At 45.5% G+C, this 21,870-nt stretch overlaps 1 protein-coding gene across 1 annotated transcript in view; it reads left to right on the forward strand.

The window, feature by feature from the left end:
• The window catches only part of LOC138955462 (short-chain dehydrogenase/reductase family 42E member 1-like), a 221,172-nt gene that overhangs the window by 170,799 nt on the left and 28,503 nt on the right, over positions 1-21,870 (forward strand). Inside the window, exons 5-6 of the mRNA XM_070327070.1 lie at positions 13,041-13,156; positions 13,588-13,746. Of these exons, the coding sequence (XP_070183171.1) occupies positions 13,041-13,156; positions 13,588-13,746 (275 nt within the window). The remainder of the gene's footprint in view (positions 1-13,040; positions 13,157-13,587; positions 13,747-21,870) is intronic.

Genomic DNA, 21,870 nt, shown 5'->3' on the forward strand with positions numbered 1-21,870 from the left:
CCCGGCATGGATCTCTTTACCAAATCAACACAACCCTTTGTTGTGACAGACCTGCAGCGTAACGTGCCATTGCTGGATTAAACCTACATTTCTATTTTCATTGTGCCATGTTTCAAGTGACATTTCCAACTGCTTCTTCACCCAATTATTCTGCTGTTTGTTTTGAGACGGATCTGCAGAAGGGGAAATAACAAAGTTTCCGATCTGACCGTATGTTAAGTACGAAGCTGCACGATTAGAAACTCAGTGGAGCTTTATTGAACCCGATAGCCTACGCCGATAATTTAGGATATCAGGATCAGGATTTTGTTAAAGTGATGTGTGTGTGTGTGTGTGTGTGTGTGTGTGTGTGTGTGTGTGTGTGTGTGTGTGTGTGTGTGTGTGTGTGTGTGTGTGTGTGTGTGTGATCTTGTAACGCGGCAGGCTCTTAATATCCGACTGGGTGGCCGAGTGGTAACGCACTTGCGCTCGGAAGCGAGAGGTTGCGAGTTCGACCCTGGGTCAGGGCGTTAGCAATTTTCTCCCCCCTTTCCTAACCTAGGTGGTGGGTTTAAGTGCTAGTCTTTCGGATGAGACGAAAAACCGAGGTCCCTTCGTGTACACTACATTGGGGTGTGCACGTTAAAGATCCCACGATTGACAAAAGGGTCTTTCCTGGCAAAAGTGTATAGGCATAGATAAAAATGTCCACCAAAATACCCGTGTGACTTGGAATAATAGGCCGTGAAAAGTAGGATATGCGCCGAAATGGCTGCGATCTGCTGGCCGATGTGAATGCGTGATGTATTGTGTAAAAAAATTCCATCTCACACGGCATTAATAAATCCCTGCGCCTTGAATATGTGCGCGATATAAATTGCATAAAAAATTTTTTAAAAAATCCCTGCGCTTAGAACTGTACCCACGGAATACGCGCGATATAAGCCTCATATTGATTGATTGATTGATACTATATATTTTTCGCCCTCCGTAAGGGAGGTATGTTTGATCTTCATGGTTGTTCCTTTTGTTCATGTGTAGTCCTTGATATTTTTTTTGGTAGAAATCCTTTGTCATCCAAGTCCCTGCGTGTTCTACTTCTCTCCATGCCGGCGGAAGTCGCCTCATTTGGACATTGACAGAAGGGAAACAACTCCTTTCTAAGATTTGGACAAAACGAATCTAGGGCCAGTGTGCACTTTTCGTTAATCCTCTCGAGTGTCGTGATTATTTTTGGCACTAAGGAACTCTCATTTTACCTGAGTTTTGATTGAAAAGGAACTGTGTGTCTATTTTAAGTAAAGTCGAATAGGCTTCCTTGCTTCTTTTTGTACAGCATCCCTCGTATGCAGTGTTCACTCAAGGGTTAGCAATCGCTGTTTCCGTACCGTTACTGGGCTTTGTCCCTGGCGTTCCTCAGGTGCGGGGCAATAATTGTTATTGTGGGCAACTGCACGACTGACGTCCTGATAGCAGGATTTAACCTGTCTGCCAGAAGTGCCTGTTGGCAGAATTCGATTTTTCTCAAGTATTGCTGAGCTTTGTTTTCTCTGTTTCTATTTAGGTGTGATGAATGACGTTCAAGATCTTGTTGATACCCGTTGTTGGCATCCTGATTTGACTGATTTAGCTTTGTGTGCACCATCGGAAGTAGGACGATGTAAAGACAGAATAAGACTCTCTCTCTCTCTCTCTCTCTCTCTCTCTCTCTCTCTCTCTCTCTCTCTCTCTCTCTCTCTCTCTCTCTCTCTCTCTCTCTCTCTCTCTCTCTCTCTCTCTCTCTCCAAGATGTTTGTGTTGATATTTCAGGTTCCAATTTCATGTTGAAATAGTGCATGTTCAAGACTGCAGTCGTTGCACGTTTTTGAGCCCAACGACAAAGAGTCGTCTACATGTCAACATATCCGACAGAAAATGTAACTTGAATCTATAGATTATTGCTAAAAATACTTTCAAACAGAATACGCATATAAACAAACAGAATGCGCGCAAATTCGTACATACGTAATGCGCACAAACACGCACAGAAGTTACTTGTTATCAACCTCAACAAGCAAAGCAAAGCTTCATCGTCGTATTTATGATTCTTCAGCACTCTTTCCACGGACACTTTACACAACATGTAAGTATCCTGCCGCCTACACGACCGCTCCTCAATCCACTTGGCCATACATTCCCGTCCACTTCACGCCACACAAGACCTGGACAGGAAGGCGACCTGCTTCTCCCGAAGAGCTGAAGCGATGGTAGATAGAAACATCTCGGTGGTGAATCTGAACAATGGGTGCTGGTAAAGAGACAAGGGTTTTCAATTAGCCTCCTTCCCCGCCCGGGCCCTTGTCGTCTCCGTAGATGGGAGTAGTGCCAAGGAGCCTGAGCCTGGGTCGAGCAAGATGGGAGAGAGCTGTATGGTGTGTCCGTCTTGCGTTGAAAGGTGATGGCTGGTTTGTTTGATGGGTATCTTACATGGTGGAATGGTTCTGTGTGTGGATACTGGAGTGACGTTACTCTGGCCTTCACACGTGTGTGAGTTTCGTAAAGAACTGCTTATCTGCGTGCTGACGGCTGCTGGTTAATAAAAGAGTACGAGGAAAATAACCAGATAAAAGCTACTCAGCCTAAGGGAGCATAAACAATGATGTAGATGGCGTGTATTGGGAAGTTAATACTGGCTTGCAGGTGTACATCTGAGGACCAAAAATGCTGTCATTTTACGTAATGTTATTATTTCGACTGGTCACTCTTCAAAATGAATCCACACTTAAATACATTCATTTAATTGCTCCAAAAAGAAATGTAAAATGTGTGAGATCTCGGTGAAGGGCCTGACAGCTCCTTTAAAATCCTTTTCAAAGATCGGACTGGTCCGGTCAGCAAGCGTTCCCAATCAGTGCAATGTCCCACGTTCGATTTTTGCTGGATGGTGGACCAACCTCATCAATCTTGCAAGGAATCCAATCGACTGACCGCGGGTTAGCTACCACTACCTTTTTTTCTCTCGAATCCCGTGTTGTGGTCACACAGTGTTGCTTTCAGCGATCGACTTTGGCATGAATATTTTACATTCTTTCTATCGCTCTCTTTTCAAACTCACATAGCTTCCTTTGTTCGTTAATGTGCCAATCCTTTCAGGGTTTTCAGAGGGATTTTGTTAGCTTTTGACGCTTGGTTTAGTTTGTTACATGAATTATTACCATTGTGTTGGCCGATTTTTCCCCAGCTTCTGTTGTGATGTTATTTTCTTTCTTTTTCTTTGACACCAGTAGAGCTGCAGTGTGCATCATAATAGTGCCTGAGTACGAACGCTACTTGCTGACAGACACATTTTTAAGCTGTTCTCATAAGAGGGACAGATTTTAAAGCTATAACAGCATACTAAGAAGTATATAAAAGGTTATATTTGACATATTTATGTTTGTCCTCGTTGTAACTTTCACTGATGGAATAGAGTCCTCGGTTACATAAGCTGCTCGGAGAGGATAGATGTAAAAGAGAAAATGAGATATGAAAAAAAATCTTTATTTGTGAGGGTTGTGGCATTAGCACACAAGCGAGCTTTTTTTCATCCAGTCCTTGCCTGAAGAAGGACTCTACTCTAAAATACAGACATTGACATGCAAAGAAATTAAAAGAGAAAACAAAATGTTACCTAAGAATGGCTCGTTGGAAATTACTGGCAAAAATTCAAGCATGGCGTTTTCATAACTTGAAGTTTTGTATCATGAAAAAATATTTCCTATCATGCACAATAAGGAAGGGAGAGAGGTTGGGGTGGGTAGACGAGACTGCGGAGCAACAGGTTCTTCAAGCAGGTACTTCAAATCTCGACCAGCAGTTCAAGCACGGTTTCCTCTTGATCTGCCCCTTCTAGCCGCCGCACGATGCACAAGAGGTGTTTGACATGATAATGGAATTTACTTTGACTGAGTGTCGAGGACATGGAAGTGGGCTGGTACCAGTTTGCTGTCTGTGATCATGAGAATGACGAAGACACGCGCTCGACCCCATACCCTTGCCCCTCCTACCTACGTCCGTGTCTTCGACGCTACTTCGCTCTCCGTTCGATGGGACTGTTTGTCCGCGGAGGCGGCCTATCGACCGGCCAGGAGAGTGATCTGCAATCCAGCCGTTGACTTCTCCCCACGACCTTTTTTCCTCCTGTCCATTTTACCTGGCGTGTTGTCCTTGCTGCCAGCCCCTCTTCCGACGTTTCCACGCTTCGATCTCCGCTTTTCCCGCACAGCCCGTTTGGGCGGTTTTTTGTCAATTTGCAGGAGTTTCCCTCGGTATGAAGAACTGGGAGAGGGAAAACAAGCATCAGGCTCTTGTTGACGAAGCGAGACTGCCGCGTGCTCAAGTGAACTGCCGCCCGGAATTAGAGGGCCCCGGAACGCGGGACATTGATCCCTCTTCTTCGGGATAAATCATTTACAGCTAAAGATTTCTCTTGTGCTGGCTAAGGCCTGAGTCAACAGGCATCGTATTATTGCACGACTTGCTGACTTGGCCCCCAGCTTCCCTCCCTGGCCGACTGTTTTCCCTGGCATTTTCTGCTACATCCGTCTCAACGTTATTAAAGCGGGTAGGTCAGAGCTGAATAAGTTCAGGTCTTCACGGAGATCATGCAGAGTCGACTGCACTTTACTTTTTTTCTTTTGATGAACACGACTCATTTTATTATCCGCGAACGAGCAGTTGGAGTTCGTCAATCTCCTCGATGGTGTCGAAATGGTCCGCCGTGCTTTGAGGGGACGATCTGCAAGAATCATTCTTATTTATCACTTAATCACTTCCTCTGGCTGTTTCTATCTCTGTCTCTGTCTTTCTCTGCCTCTGTTTCTTTATCTCTTCTCTGTCTATGCGCGCGCGTGTGTGTCTGTGTTTGTGCACGCCCTGCTGTAAAGCCCTGCTGCATCGTTGCGGTCTCACGTTGACCAAAGAATTAATTCAGACTTTGGTGATGTAACACAGTGCACTGACAGTCTTTTTTTGCGACTGCAGCCGCAGCAGAGTCAGCTGAATATTCCTGATGCTTTGACAGAGTGACAACAGATCGCCAGAGCAAACCTGGCTGCCTTGCTATAATGATGGCCCTTGGCGAGTCTCTAGTTTGGGCAGCGACAGAGAAAGGCTGCCCTGTCACTTTGTGCAACACGGGCAGTAGGAACAAGGCTTCTTTTGCTGAAACTTCATTCTACAATCACGAGATCGTCCACGGGTCCTTTTTCTTCTCCGCCACGGGAACTCACTGGCAACGGTGACAGAAGAGGGTTCAGATGGTAACACCAGGATATTTGCCAGTATAGAGAAAATGACGACATCTCTTCTTGTGGCGGCAGGGACTACAGGAAGTGTCTCAGTATCTGCATCGCGTGCACCAGAAAAGGCGTCAAATACTACTACTGCATAGTCTTGAGGACCTCGATTGTTGTAACATGGGTAGTAAAATGACTGCGGCAGTGTACCACCAAATAAAATGGCCAGTGCAAAGTTCAGAAAAGATCAGATAATGGGAATGTCTTCGCATGATTGTCCGGCATATTGTGAAACAGGGACACCTGATCTTTCTCAAAGCTTGATTCTTTTCAGCCGTGTCCAACTAGCCCCATTCAAAATGTTACCATTGTGTCTTGCAGTGTTGCAAGCACAGCAACAACTTCGCAACAACCCACACACGTCTCCATGTTGCCAGTCTTGAAACCGTCAATTTTTTCTGTCATCACAGAATCAGTAACAGATAGCTTCAGCATTTTTCTTGCAACGTGAAACTCTCAAGCCCTGACAATTACTCTACTTGAGTAGTTTTGGATCCTCGTTAGAGGTCCTCAAGAATGCATTGCGGGCAAAATAATCTATTTTAGTGCAAAATAACGGAAACCAGATGAATTCCAAACACGATCATAAAAACTATTATTTCTTTCAATTGATCGAGTTTACGCCAGCGTGGATGGAATTCGAGAGAGCAAAAGCGAAATTGGGCCTCTTTCAGGAATTACTGAAGTTACGTGCTATTAATTTGCGTGTTCCGGTGTTTGAAAGGTTTCTTTTTTTCGCGTAAACGATCATGTTCAACGCCACTAGGCTGTCAAAGTGATAAGAGCATCCTTGCGGGTCCTGTGGGTATATGTATACCAACGTGTAAATAAAAACAAGCAATCTACAGGATAGTTACTTTCTGTGAAGAGTGGGATTCTTGCCATACGTTACAGACGTTAGCAATGGGCTTGAATGGATGGGCGGTTGCTGATTTTGTTTTGAAGTCAGTATTTAGTGGGTGGCGGTGTTTGAGTTGTTTATGTTTGTATTTCTCTTTGTGAGTGAGTTATTTATATGATTACGTGCATTGCGTTGACCTGAGGAGAAACACTTAGCACACCTAATCTCTCATATATCAAAGGATGTTTTCTTCTGTATCAGAATACAGTGCTTAAAATCAATCAAACGGGTAAGCTGACTGGGAGAGTTTTATTTCGCAAAATACAGTGATGAATCACCTCAGCACTGACTACATGCACACAGTAGAATACTACCAATGCAATCAATCGTGTCTTTCTTCCCTCCATTGTTCGCTCGTTAGCGCGACTTTCACTTGGCGCAGTCAGCATATTTTGCAGTTCACATTTCATTGACCAGGTACCATTGTCAGGGGGAGGGGTAGCTCCATTCTTCATCTGTCAGATGCAGAGCTGTGTGAAATTCAGTAATGCACGCCAGCCTACAAAAACAATTTCCAGCAAGCACTTGCGGTGGGACCTTTTGCGTCAACGGAAAATGCGAACAGTACTTTTTTTCTCCAAAGGGTAATTGTATTCAGATCAGACGTGTGTGTGTGTGAGTGTGTGTGTGTGTGTGTGTGTGTGTGTGTGTGTGTGTGTGAGTGTGTGTGTGTGAGTGTGTGTGTGTGTGTGTGTGTGTGTGAGTGTGTGTGAGTGTGTGTGTGTGTGTGTGTGTGTGTGTGTGTGTGAGTGTGTGTGTGTGTGTGTGTGTGTGTGAGTGTGTGTGTGTGTGAGTGTGTGTGTGTGTGTGTGTGTGTGTGTGTGTGTGTGTGTGTGTGTGAAAATGAGTGTGCGGGATATGGGGAGCGTTGTAATAAATCAAATACATACTAACAAGGGAGTTTTTTTCTCTCAATATTCTATTGTACAATATCCTACAACAGGATATTTTTCGTTCTTTTGGATACATTATATGTATGTTTACCTTTTATCTGTTTTTGGTTGTTGTTATAATGTGTTCTTTCATATATTGTTCGTCAAAAAATAGTCTTTGCTTGGCTGACTCGCTAACTTTTATGTTGGTTGTTCTATTTGTTTGTTTGTTCGTGGATGTTTCTTTAGCCTTTTTCTCGGCCTTTGTATGTGTCTGCACGGTCCGTTGCGAACCAGGGGCCTGCAGAGGGATTTGGAGGTGGGAGAGAAGGCCGGGGTCTCTCTTTTCAGAGATCGCGAACGATTTTAAGTCCCCTTTTTTATCGGTTTACTTGGGAACCCCTCTGTGCGCCCTCCGCTGCAAGCATTTTCCACCTGATTGGGAGACAGAGTTAGTGCCCTTCCCAACGGGACGTTAGAGTTACCCTCCGTGGCAGACCTCCGCGTGACGTGGGCGCGTGCTTTCAATCTGCAGGTCATGGGGGTCGTTTTCGTTTCTCCACTGTGTCACCGCCCGGCTTTGGATGGGCAGTAATGAAGGGCCAGTGATGACGTCATGTCAACATGCACTCACGACTTATCCTCACTCTCTGAAACACACACACACACACACACAAAAACACACACACACACATACACACACACACACAACAACAACAACCACACACACACACAACAACAACAACAACAACCACACACACACACAGACACACACACGCACACACACACAACACCACATTCACACACACACACACACACACACACACACACACACACACACACACACACACACACACACACACACACATGTTGCAGCATTCGCATAGGGCGGCACTCTAAAGTCTGTTAGTTCACGCAACATATTAATACTTGACCAAATACTGGTCACCTTAAACACTGTCGCCAGGAAAGAGTGGTAACCATGAGTGGCAGTTGAGGGGGGGGGGGGGGTCTCGGTCGCCTCGCAACCTTCAGTCTCCTGAAAACTCTCCTCCTTGGTCTCGGGAGACAGCTGGGCAATAGGCCATTCAATCAATAAATCACACCGTTACATCAGTCTTAACGATGTCCTCTTGACACCTCACTGCCCAGAAAAAGCAACCTCAGCTCTTTGATCTTGCCACGAACACGGCTATCATCCGCTCCACGCTTTCTTACATATAAAGCAAAAATCACCTCGCAAAGAGGAGGGGAAAGCGAGTTTTCCAAGCCAGCGGTTCGATCCCGCGAGCTGGGACCCAGTGGGTGCCATAAACAATGATCTGGTGGGCAATAACTGTAGCGGCGGGGGGACTGTGACTGCGAAATCATTGGTAACCTGCGGGCCGGCCACAATGCCACCTGAGGAGCCTCAAGACCCATTAAGGGGGGTGGCTGCTCCACGATCGATACCACGCTCTGACCACACTTCTCCCGCCCCCCCCCCCCCTCTCTCTCCAGCCCCCCCCCTCTCTCTCCAGCCCCCTCCCTCCCGGCGTTGTTGATGGTTTTCGTCCATTTTCATGATTATTTTCCAATTTGGTCCACTGGCGAGGCGGTGGGGAGTGGAGCTGCCGGCTCTTTGCCGTCTTCCGCTGGTCTTTGGCGACGGCGAGTGGAAATAAATGTTGAGGGGCTCCCCGCGAGACAGCGTCTACTGAAGATTTATAGCGGCGCTGCAAGTGTGAATTATAGATTGGCGCTGAGTGCGGCTAATGACTTTCCACTCCACGCGCTTCTCACTGCCACACCGCCCCGGCCTTCCTGTCAGCGGGGAAGAGGAGGGGGAGGGAGAGAGAGAGAGGCATAAATCACCTGGAACTGCTGGGGCTGAGGCTGAGGATGCGGGTCTGGGGATGGTGGTGGTGGTGGTTGTCGTCGTGGCTGAGGTGTGTCTCATTGCTCGCACTGATTAGCGGGGGAGAGGAGGGGCAGTGAGAGAGAGGCACTGCTAGGGCTGAGACTGAGGCTGAAGATGTAGGCATTGGAAAGCAAATAGCGGTGGTGGTTGTCGTCGTGGCTGAGGTGGGCCTCGTATATCGCTATGACTAGCCTTCCTGTCAGCGAGGGAGAGGCAAGAAGAGAGAGGCGTGATTCATCTAAAACTGCCGGTGCAGAGGCTGAGGACCCGGACCCTGGGATGCTGATGGTGGTGGTGGTGGTCGTCGTCGTGGCTGACGTGGGTCTCGTGGCTCACAATGATCAGCCTTCCTGTCAGCTTTGGAGAAATTGTGAGAGAAACTGGAGGAGAGGGAGAGAGACGTAAATCACCTGAAACTGCTGGGGCTGAGGATGCGGGGCTTAAGATGGTGATGGTGGTTGTCGCGGCCGAAGTGGGTCTCGTGGCTCGCAGCGGCTGGCCTTGAGGTGGTGACACTCAGGTCTAGTTGGTGGTCTCATTACGGAGATGTACTTGAACCTATATATGATGTGGCATACCCCCCCCCCTCCCCCCACTCCCTCTCTCTATCAAATAGCGGCCAGTTACACTCAGGTACGCTCACAGAGTCATGGCGAAGTTGATTATGCACCGTGTGTGTTTTCCACCTGACAGAACTTTATCAAAAAATAGTTTGAGGCTGGAATTGTCTTTGCAACACCTGTAATTATGTAATTTCAAAATCCAGTTGTGGAGGAAACTCTGGGGTGTTGATGATGTTCGAGCACCCGCCGTGAAGGTGTCAGGTAAAAAACGAGCTTGAACTTAACCAATAGTTTTCATTGTCTTGCCAAAGCTGACACAATTAAGAATTGGTCAAGGTAGCATCTGCCACTGTCTGTCTGTCTGTCTGTCCGTCTGTTCGTCACCCTGTCCCTCTCTCTGGACGAATGGCGAAAACACAAATAAAAAAAGTGGACTGAACTTGTTAGCTCCGTTGTGTTAATCTTTCTGTTTGCCTACTTGGCTGGATCGCTATCAGCAAGTGTGTCTGTCCGGCTATCAGTCAGTCTCATTAACTTGTGGATCATCATATCTACACAATTCAACCTGTCCCGTCATGTAAAAAAACAAAACCTGAGGTCTTCAGATGCTAATATCTCCCGTTGTGCGCTTTTTTTTTTTACCTACCAAATCAGATAAGAAGAGCAAGATCATAAAAATGCATTTTCGTTTTAAATTGTCAATCAGCGGAACGAATAACATAAAACATTTGAAATCTTCGTTAACCTTGTTTACTGGTTATCATTCATCTGTCATTTCAATTAGATATGATTGATTTGCAGTGTGAAGAGGTTTCTTACGCAGCTCTTGAATTAGAATAATTCCGGCCAGTTATTCCTGTCAGGCAGGACAAAAAGGGCGAGAAGGTTTAAAATAGGGTTTGTTTGTTTGTTTTATTGTATGCAGTTCCCTTACTTGCTTTGGGTGCGTTTGCATTTGGAGCAGGCCCCCAAGCTAAATAAGAGTGCTTCTCTTCAATGATTGGAGTGTGCGAGTCGTTCCAAACGACAGAAATGAGTAGTGGTGCACCCACCTTTCGCAAATCCTAAATTTATGTTTACTTGTCAAATTTGCTTACTTATGAGCTCTCGTCTTTGACTCACATGAAACTGAATTTGTGAAATTAATGTCTTTCTTTACGTAGATCTAGATGTCGGCTCATTGTGCTTTGTCATACAACGGATGGAGCCAGATCAAAATATCACCACGTTGGACACCTCAGTGCAAACACGACAAACATCAAGAAACAATGCAAAAAAGCCAAAAGCAACACCAATGTACGCCATCATGTTCTCCTCCTTTTCTTTCTCCTTTGTATAGTTATCGTCGTTGTATTGTATTGGTGTATCTTGGTCGTCGCTGGCTGCAAGTTTACCGAAAGCAGTACTTGCATCACTTCACGAAGTGAGAATGTCTGTCCCGCTCTGTAATAGTGAGGGAGGATCAATAGGTCCAAAACAAAGTTGTGGGCACTTTCTATCTTATTTTTCCAACCTGCAGAAATGGCTGCCGTAGTTTTCCACCCAAGCAGAAATTGTTGCTGTGTCTTTCCAAACAGCAGAGTGTTCGGCCGTAGTTTTCCAACCAGCAGAACGTCCCGCTATACTATTTCAGAAAGCAGAGTTTTTAGTAGAAAGTTTTCTAGCTAACCGTCTCTGCTGTGGAGACTTGTGTGCTGTCTTGCTGGGGCTGCTATGGGGAGGTGGGAATGAAGACATCATCACAGTGGCTGCCTCCGCGGCTAACCCGCTTCCGCCTGTGTGGGTCGACATGGCGGAGGAGCCATCGGTTTGTGCGGCGTGGGGTGCGGATCAAAGACCTTTCTGCTCCATTTAGCACCACACTCTTCTGTCTCTTTCCTCTCTGACTCACCTAAATCTCCGCCCTTTAAGCACCTCGTAAAATCCGACCTTTTTCTTCTTTTTTTCCTTCCAGACAAAAATATGTTCTGAGATTAGTCCAGCTCGAGCTGCGCAGAGAGAGAGAGAGAGAGAGAGAGAGAGAGAGAGAGAGAGAGAGAGAGAGAGAGAGAGAGAGAGAGAGAGAGCGAGAGAGAGAGAGAGAGAATTTGATATTGCATACAGATTCGATCCATAGCTCTGAAAGATTAAACGAGTTCAAACAAACCGAAACAAAGCGTCCGACAAAAGAACAGTTGACAGTCAAAACAAGAGTGAGGCAGCGTGAGGCATGTCATTTCAAATGCAAATTGCCGTGCATTACATGTTGACCATTTGCATAATCCTCTTGTTATTGCTTGCAGGGTGTAAAAATGCCTGCGCGTGCAATAAAATCCGCCACCGAGAGTTGCGCGAGAGATGGTGACAGCGCCGCTGAGGGGAAAAAATCCGTTTTCCGAAAGAAACGTGCAAATCCAATAGATTTCCGGATTACGCCTTGTTTTTCTATATGATTTCTTGATCTGCTTAAAGTGTGGATTCGAGCACGCGCTGGTGCTTTTTACTGTCTCTAAGGACAGGACATTTTTAAAGAGGGTAGTTGGGCACGCGACGATTGCTGATGTTAAACGAAATCTTCGCTGTTTCAAGAAATCTTGGGACAATTTTGCCGCCTGCTTGGATTTACGACGGCTTCAGGACGGATTTGGATCTGAATTAGCCTCTAACCTGGGCACTTGTTTTTCTCGGCTTTTATTTTCGCGTCAGCTTTTATAGGTGCTATTCAGGTGGAAATATGAATTAGTCATGGCCCATATACCCCTATATTCATTGGCTTTTCCCAAGGAATGGGTGTAGAAAAGAACCAAAATATTAAGCTTAGAAAAAGAAGCACATGAAAAGGACGACGCCTGGCGTTTATGGACCAGACAGCAATCTCTTTGGGTTTATATGTTATGCTGGACAGTTTTGTTGTCGTGTTGTGAAGCTGACTTGGTATGTCGTACAGTGGGTCGACGACCCATTGTTGCATAGTGCATGCTTGGCCTGGTGCCCATGAGTATCTATTGCGTAAATGAAGTATTCATTCTTAACATGTGTTGATTCTTCAAACAACACGCTTGCAGTCTTCTTTCAAAACCACCAAAATGTCTAATGTCACTGTGTCATGAGATCGATGCGTACTGTTTCGGCTATAAACGAGTTCATGCTTTCATCTGGCCATTTCTGCAGGTCATGCATGCTGGCAGTTACAGGAAGGGACTGAAAACGAACTTATCAGCCTTATTATGATAATATTGTCTGATGATTTAAAATCGCCTTTTCCATTTGACTAAAAGAAGAAGACACTTGCCTATTTCGATTACCTTTTTTTGAATACTGGTCGTTTTGTCTTGTATGTTTGTGTGAAACAGACTATATCGAGATTGTTAGTCGCAACTGGACTATATTTGGCTACAATCTGCGGCGTATCAATAATTCCTTAGTTCTGTGTTTATATGTGTTCCAGAACCCTTGGATAGTGCATTGCTGTACTTGTATGCAATGTGGCCAATATAACTGATCACCTTGTCGTGTTTCTCTGTGTCGCAGCGTGCGTGAAGAACAACGTGAGTCGCCTGGTCTACACCAGCACCTACAACGTGGTGTACGGGGGCGAGCAGATCGTCAACGGGGATGAGTCCCTGCCCTACCTCACTGAAGACAAGGTACGGGACACGGGCGTACTCCCAGAGAACATTCCACAATGACACGCTTACGGATTTAGACAGTCTTGCCTGTATTCCGTTGATGCATTGTATTTAACCAAGTAGAGAAGTACGTAGGCCTATAGAACACAAGTTCAGCAGGGACGAACACGCGCAATTCGTAGCTCTTGCAGGATTTGTAAATAGCAAAGATGGTGATAGAAATCTATTAGTTGTCGTAAACATTATTAGAGCAGTTGCTTTGGAAGTGTGTTTTTGTCTTTGCGTTACATATTAATAAAGTTGTTGGTCGTATAGATTCTTCTTTAATCATTTCATGATTAAGCATGAGTTACTCGACACACCTGAAAGTCCACCTTTCTGTGTGCCTGTGTGACTGATTGTCCTTGTTGTTGTGGTAGAACTACAATGCACGTGCTGCCTGTTGACAGTTCACAGACCATTACTCTAAGACGAAGATGCTGGCGGAGAAGAAAGTGATGGCGGCCAGCGGTCAGCCCACAGAGGACGGGTCCACGCTGAGGTGCTGTGCGCTGAGGCTGGCCGGCGTGTATGGACCTGGGGAGCTCAGGCACATACCTCGCATTGTGGTCAGTATGCCTCTCATTCATCTTCCAGGGCATGGTGTGTAGATTAGAGCAAACAGAGGAATTGGGTAAACACGAACGCACATATAGACATACATACACGGACACACACATAATTATAAAACAAGACAGACAGATAGATAAGCAGCCTGGCCGATAGGCAGGCACTCGCACATGCACGAACGCAAGCACGCACGAAAGCACGCACACACACACACACACACACACACACACACACACACACACACACACACACACACACACACACACACACACACACACACACACGCGCAATTGCCTGATATGTGTTGGTGAAAATGATCATATGAGAGTCTCACATTTGATGATCGGCAGACATTATGATCTTTGCAAACAACCCTTCGGCCATCCTTTCCAATTCAGTACAAGAATATGCATTTCAGGAAAATATAAATGTAGGAATTGCTTTTTATACCATGGGTTCGAGGTGTGACTGTGAATCTTCAGAACCGGAACTGGCTCCTTCATGTCTGACTTTTGGAAGTATGAGAAAGAAATGATCTTTTACTGAAATTTTACTATGTGGGAGAAAACATGCATTAATTAGAAATTAGCTTCTTTTATTCTGACCCGTCAACAATAATAACGCTAATTACTACGGATCTCCTAAAACTGCCTTATTGCATCGCGTGACTTCAAAGATCTACCAGTCGATAAAACCACTGAACTGCGCATTTTTCTGTCTTGGGGTTTTCACTCAACCTTGAGGACGTCTCTCTCTCTATCTCTCTCTCTCTCTCTCTCTCTCTCTCTCTCTCTCTCTCTCTCTCTCTCTCTCTCTCTCTCTTTCTCTCTCGCTTTCTCTCTCGCTTTCTCTCTTTTTCTCTTTCTCTCTTTCTCTTTCTCTCTCTCTCTCTCTCTCTCTCTCTCTCTCTCTCTCTCTCTCTCTCTCTCTCTCTCTCTCTCTCTCTCTCTCTCTCTCTCTCTCTCTCTCTCTCTTTATCGCTAAGATTAGAATAGTCCCTCTCTGGGCGAGGGCTGGTTGAAAAGAAGCTCGTTTATATTGCTTATGCCACAACCCTCGTAAAATAAAATTTGATTTGATTTGATCTCTCTCTCTCCCTCCTCTCTCAATCTCTCTACATGTGTATATTGGTGTTTGAATTTTAACTTCTATAGTGTTTCTGTTTTAGTGTAAATTGGTAGTGTTTTGTTTGTTTGTTTGTATGTTTATTGTCCCAATGACAGATACTAAGAAAAGGCCCAGCCTTAAATCTTTATCCTTGTAAAAGTTCAGTCTCTCTCTCTCTCTCTCTCTCTCTCTCTCTCTCTCTCTCTCTCTCTCTCTCTCTCTCTCTCTCTCTCTCTCTCTCTCTCTCTCTCTCTCTCTCGCTCTCTCTCGTTGAGGGGAGTTTGGACAGAGATCTCTTGCCGTTTTGATCATTGAGCTACATTCTCCTTGGCGAACCTGTGAACAGGTCCTTTTTCTTACGGTGAGTTTGGAATTGCTGTCGGCAAATTTTGGTCGGGCGAAACTTGCTCAGCTTTTTTTGCCTTGTTCCTTTTAGTAGATTTAAGCCTTTGTTAAAATAAATACAGTCTTGAGAAGTACAAACACAGATGAAATTAAAATTTTATGGCAAGATCGGTTGACTTTGCAATACACATGACATGATAGCGACTAAGGAAGCCTGTTAGACCTTAAAAAACGTATACCTTACAAATTGACTGGTTTAGAATCCCTCGCTTGTTTCATGTTCACGTTCCCTCGAGGTGGATGATCAGTCATGATTAATCTGAACGCCTTTGCCGGCTAATCGAATGGATGCGTTTTGTTTATTACCTATCTGAATGAAATTGAAATTCAACATCATCACTTGCATCATCAGTGGCCAACTAGGGACATATTTTGGTACTACACTTCAAACATATTCTAATTCTTCAGTCTCTGGCATTTTTGTAATCCGTCCTACCCCGTCGCTACCTGTTTGTCAAATCGCATCAGTCGACAGTTCGGCCGGTAACGGTCGTAGCCCGAGAAGCCGGTAAAAGAGACTTTGGATTCTGCACATCGTTGGACCATTACCGTCAAGCTCTCAGCCTCTCCATCCTATCACTATTAGAAGCTCGTCGTCTTCAAAGAGAAGTCAGCGGCGCGAAGACGGTCATAAAAGTTGTGACAATAGACAGGCGACGGGCCACCAGCAGCGCCGCTTCCAGGCCGCACACTGTCCTGTCCACGACTCATTGATAATTCACACAATCATCATGTTTTATGGGCTCTCGGTAATGAACTTTGATTTTTCTCTCTCTCAACCTAAGCTTGTACTTGTTTGGTGGCAACGTGTGATGAAGATATACGATGCTTACGGAGGTTCAGGCTTGATCGTGATTGGTAAATGTAGGACACGATCCCGGAAGAAGGGTTCTTATGGCAAGCACAGATATGAACTATTGTCCAGAAAATCTTGATCGATACATAGTTTATTGGGTTGGTTATTCCCCATTTCAGTCAGATGGAAGTTTACTGACATTATCTTGAATAATACAAAACTGTAAGCATCGTGCGCGTGCCGCGCATGCGTAATGCGGGCGTGCTTCTGTCCTAGGTCTGTCGTCACCTTATCGTCTGCGGGTGTGCAACGTTACGTGTATGAGTCTCTCTGTCTTCCCTGACCTGGCTGGTTGAAAAAAGATAACTAGTATGCTTCTCCCACAACCCTTGTAAATAGAGTGAGCGATGGTAAGTGTGTGTGTGGGGGGGGGGGGGTCTATGTCTGGGGAATGTATGCGCGCTATCTGTGCTGTCAAAAACCTATTCTCTTTTTTCATATACAGTAAAAAATATTCCTCAGCAATTGATGATCTGTAGTGCATTTATCTTCTCAGTTACATCATCGATTGAAAGTGCAAGAGGGTGTCTTGGAAATTTATGTCGTGGATGTTACCCAGGGAACAGTGCATTCTCGATTTGCTTTTATGTTGATGAGAGGATTTACTGTCATAAAGCTCTCATAAAGCCCGCCATTGGCCCCCTGGGTTCGGCCAAGACTAAAGTGATTGCTCTGACTTTTTTTGTACTTGGGTTTTATTCTTCTTATTTATCCACTGTGGTGTTTGTGTTCTCTCATTGTTTATGCTTTATAACATGCACACTTTTTTTTCTGGCTTTCTCTCTCTTTCTGTCTGACTGTCTCTGTCTGTCTTGTCTGAATATCTCTGTCTGTCTTGTCTGAATATCTCTGACTGTGTCTCTCTCTCTCTCTCTCTCTCTCTCTCTCTCTCTCTCTCTCTCTCTCTCTCTCTCTCTCTCTCTCTCTCTCTCTCTGTCTTCCCACCCCTACCCCCATCCCCAAGGTTGCAGTCGGCCTACCGTCGCATCTGATAAGTTTGGGAGATAAAAATTCTGGACAGGACTGAAAGCGTTAACAGTAAGAGAGAGAGAGAGAGAGAGAGAGAGAGAGAGAGAGAGAGAGAGAGAGAGAGAGAGAGAGAGAGAGAGAGAGAGAGAGAGAGAGAGAGAGAGAGAGAGAGAGGTGGGCTTTATCATATAACCCCATTCCTGTCCTTAAGAGGCCAAAAATATGAATGCCTGTAGGACATTAATATATCCTGAAGAAGAAAAGATAGAGGTGGGGGTGTGTGTAAGGGGGGCGGGGGCAATATCAAAAATACCAATATCAAATCTGATTGCCTCATGGTTTATTCGAAAAAGAAGTCCAAAGTTTCCTTCAAATAACTGGGTGTTTTGAGAACAAATACGCCAAAAACTCAACACTTTGAGAACAGAACTACAGAGAAAGGAATCCCTCTGACTGACTCCTCCTTAAAAAAAAATGGGAAAAAAGTGCGATCAGAAGGGATGCACAAAAAATGTGTCTAAGCTGTTGGGTAGCGGGGCAGATGTCCCCAGTGCAATCAAAGCGAATCCAATTCCATCTCCATTGCCGGACAGTGTCTGGGCCCCGGTGTCGTGAGTCACTGAAGCAACAGTTGGCTAAGACTCCAGAGGGGAGACTGCGGGGTTATCTATTTTCTGCTTTTCTGCGCACAGCCTGACAGCTCTTCCAAACATTCCCGCCACCGCCCCTTTGCCAGAGAGGCCTCTGTACATAGACGACAGTCTCTCGGAATTACCGATTCCTCCGCGCTCCTTCTGCTGGCCATGGCTGTGCGATTCCCGGGGACTGAGGCAGCAATTGTGCGGGGTCACGAAGAATAAAGTTTGGTTAGCGGCCGCTTGACATCATCATCCACACAAAAAAGGACAGAGACGGGGCTGTGACCGGCTCGTAGAGCATGCCTCCCTCTTTTCTGTGACTGGGTCCTCTGCCCTCAGGTTTAGTCGCGGTCATTGAGTCTTTTGTGTGAGTCTGTGTGTCTCGGCCATTCTCTCAACCCCCCGCCGTCCCCCGCGTGCCCTGTTGCTTTTCCTGCTCGTGTGTGTTGGTGTGTGTGTGTGTGTGTGTGTGTGTGTGTGTGTGTGTGTGTGTGTGTGTGTGTGTGTGTGTGTGTGTGTGTGTGTGTGATCTGAAAATATACATGTTCGTGTTCTGTTATCTGTCTGTATAGGTTGTCTTTCTCCCAACTTGTTTCTTTCTCAAGTCGATATTTCGTTGCATGCCATTGGCTTTCGTAAACATGAATGTATGTGTTCCTAAAATTACTTCAAAACAATGTCTGCCTGTCAGTGACAGTCATTTGTGCACACACAAAAACTGTATCTCGCAATCGTTTACGCATTAGTTGAGCATACTATATTACACCAACATCTAAAGGAAATTAACAAAATTAATAGTCGATGAAATAATTTTTCTTTTAACCTTCTGTAAAAGTGTCTTTCTTTCTGACAGCAAAGCGATTTACTAGAGAATCCCCTTGAATACCACGTGACTCACCAGACAAATCTGTTGCCGGATACATACCCTTGGGAGGATAGCGTTTTATTCTGTAAGTGCCAAAAAGTTCTTAAATCGTGTACGCTGAAAATATTATTAATAAGTTTGTCAAGCAAGGCAGCGAAGTGCGGACATAGCCACTGAGTTCTATGGCTAACTCAGTGCATGGTCACAGCTAAGTTTGTAGCTGACCTGCCACGATCGACTCGCAGAAGACCGTACTGAGGATGAACCTTTTGCTTATCGACTGCGAGAAATCGTTGGAATGTCCAAGGGAAAAGAAAGAGAAGCCCAGGAAACAAACACTGACACCTCCATGCATATGACCTTGACGAAGTGAAGCAAAAAGTAATAAAAGTGAACAAACAAAAGAATGGGGGGTTGGGGGGGGGGGGTTGATGAGAGAAGAGAATGGTGTGTGGCAGATTCCAGGCGAAGTGGCAGGCACCTGATAGGGATAAATTGCCAGGGGCTCCATCACGGGGCTATTATCACGATGAGCCGGTGTTGCGCCAATTTTGCCTTCCCGCTCTCTTCGCTTTTCCCTTCTCTTCCTATCCTTCGCTCTGTCTCGGTTCCTCAGAGGAGAGGTACTGCACGAGTCACAAAGGAAATGGAGAGAGAAAAAAGTGAATCGAGACAGACATTAGGATACTGGAGAAAAATGCTGGTAGATTAATGGCCGATTTCACTGCAGCGGGTGCCAGTCTTTGGCAGTTGGTTTGTTTTCCCCGGCCTCTTTTCCCATGACGCTGAAAAATGTACTTGTCGATCGATAGAACCTTTGGCATTGACAGCACACGATTTGAACTTCTCAAAGTCTGAAATCAAGGTTCGATTGTTGGCTCAAATTAAGGAGTGTCTTTACCTCCTTCGACATGGACTGGAGCGTGATCGCATCATGCAGCTTTTAGTATTTTTTGTTAGCAATTTCTGAAGCAGCGTACTTTTTCGTATCTTGTCACGTGACAAATTCGTATGTACAGCTCTTCACGGTAGATAGATGATAGCAGTCATATGGAGTTCGTGCAACAAAACAAAACAAAAACAGCTGATGCAAACAAAGAGCCCAGTTCGACTTGTGATTCCGTTTATAAAAGAGAATTTTACGGCGATCTCTATCCAAGAAATGTTGGCACTTTCTAAATCTGTACATTCATTGTTTCCCCAATGTTGTCACACCGTTGCACTGTTCGTACCCGGATGGGTCGTTCGACTGAGCTGGGATTCCTTTTGTTACATGAATTTTCAGTCCATTTATTGCTAATTATGCATATCAAATGGTGAATACAATGTATGTTCTTGATTTATGTCATAAGTACCCCAGTATATTTACACGCAGAATTGACTAAGTGAACTCAACTTCTTTGGTCAACATATTTCATTTACAAGTCAAACTATCACTCGGGTAGCATTGAATCTACCAGACCCCAGCTGTGGAGAATGACCCACATGCTTATATATTGTTGCTTTGATGCGCCGAAACTGGTATAAGACGTTGGGCCTTTACCTTTCATGCACTATACTTGTTACCCCCCTGCTTCCGCTGTTGCGTTGCTGCCCTGTGCATGTGTTGCCTGTAGCCGAGTCCATGCGGACTCCAAAGACCGGCGTGCCATGTGTGTGGCCTCCACAGGAAGCGTCATTATGGCCTGCCCCTTCTGGCGGCCCTACCGGTAATTAGAGAACGCATCGCCAAGTGACAGGAAGACAGGCAAAAAACGTCTTGCACACAACTTGATAGTGCTAGGAGAGACTCGTCTGGGAGCCTGCCAGTTGCCTCGTCTCTGTCAGTCTCTGTCTCTCAGTGTCTGTGTGCGTCTCTCTCTCTCTCTCTCTCTCTCCCTCTCTCTCTCTCTCTCTCTCTCTCTCTCTCTCTCTCCCTCTCTCTCTCTCTCTCCCTCTCTCTCTCTCTCTCTCTCTCTCTCTCTCTCTCTCTCTCTCTCTCTCTCTCTCACGCTCCCTTCTCCCATACAGCCCACTCTTTCACGACGACTGTTGGACAAAGTAATGATGCAGTATTGGGTTTCGTGGCATTATTTTCCCATTTCCAATGGCGGTCATTTGGAAGCAGTTTTATATGTCTTCTGCCCGCGCCATTGATTTTTGTTTTTAAAGAAAATAACTTTGATAGCGGTGGAGTATTTCGTGAGATCGAATGTCCTTGTCTGGATTTTGGCACAGTTCTTCCGCTTTGAGCAAAGTTTTCGACTTGTGAAACTATGTTTTACAACTGCTTTTCCCAAAGAATTTTTGGGAGTCGTGTGCACTACAACTCGACCTTATCCAGGAACTAACGTTTCAAAAGCTGGACCATTTTATTTTCATGAATAATGTTATAAGTACAAGAAGGTAGTTGTGTCAAATGTCGAACAACGAAAGTTATGCCATGGTATACACAGTGTTGTTCCAGCTCCTGTGTAACTATGCTGCAAAACTCAAAAGAAATCCGGTGTTCCTTTCCTATCTTTAATGTGAACCAGTGGTGACATTAAACAGGGTTTATAATCGTGAGAATCAACAATATTCTATCATCTCATCGGAAATGCCATGGCCTGCACTACATATATACTCACACAGGGGAAAATCATCCAATAGGCTGATCGAGTTTGAGCTGGGTTCAATCCCCCAGTGACCGGGGTTGAGGGCCCTGATGTCATTAGATCCGCTGTGCCCCCGCCCTGTCCTTGAGCTGAGGAGCACGCGTCACTCCTGTCTTCACGGCCAGGCTACCTCGTCATCAGAACAACTCTCGGCTTTCCAACACTCACTCCATCACAACACTGACACCACCGCTCATCCACTTCCGTCCCCTGCTGCACGGGCCTTTGGGGTGTGTGGTGTGTTCATGGAGGTGTGGCGGTGTTCAGTGCAACGACGAACGCTAGCTTTGTGAGAGTCATGAGGGTGGGGATGGGGGTCTAGAACGACGAAGAGTGGTAAGATAAAGCGCCATGCGGTCACTGGAGATATGTAATATATTGTCCCGAGCGTGAGACTGAGACTGAACTTTATTTTACAAGGAGAGAGAGAGAGAGAGAGAGAGAGAGAGAGAGAGAGAGAGAGAGAGAGAGAGAGAGACTGAGAGAGGGAGAGAGAGAGAGAGAGAGAGGGGGGGTCTCTTTGAATAATAAGTCAGCTCCTTTCATGACAGACTGGATTACAAATGAGAACAAAACCGGTTAACAACAATAACTACATAACAATGCTATAAAAGTGGACTTTGCACACAACTGAATATGAAACCAGT

Source organism: Littorina saxatilis, linkage group LG2 (genome assembly GCF_037325665.1).
Source record: "Littorina saxatilis isolate snail1 linkage group LG2, US_GU_Lsax_2.0, whole genome shotgun sequence".
Lineage (NCBI taxonomy): Eukaryota > Metazoa > Mollusca > Gastropoda > Littorinimorpha > Littorinidae > Littorina > Littorina saxatilis.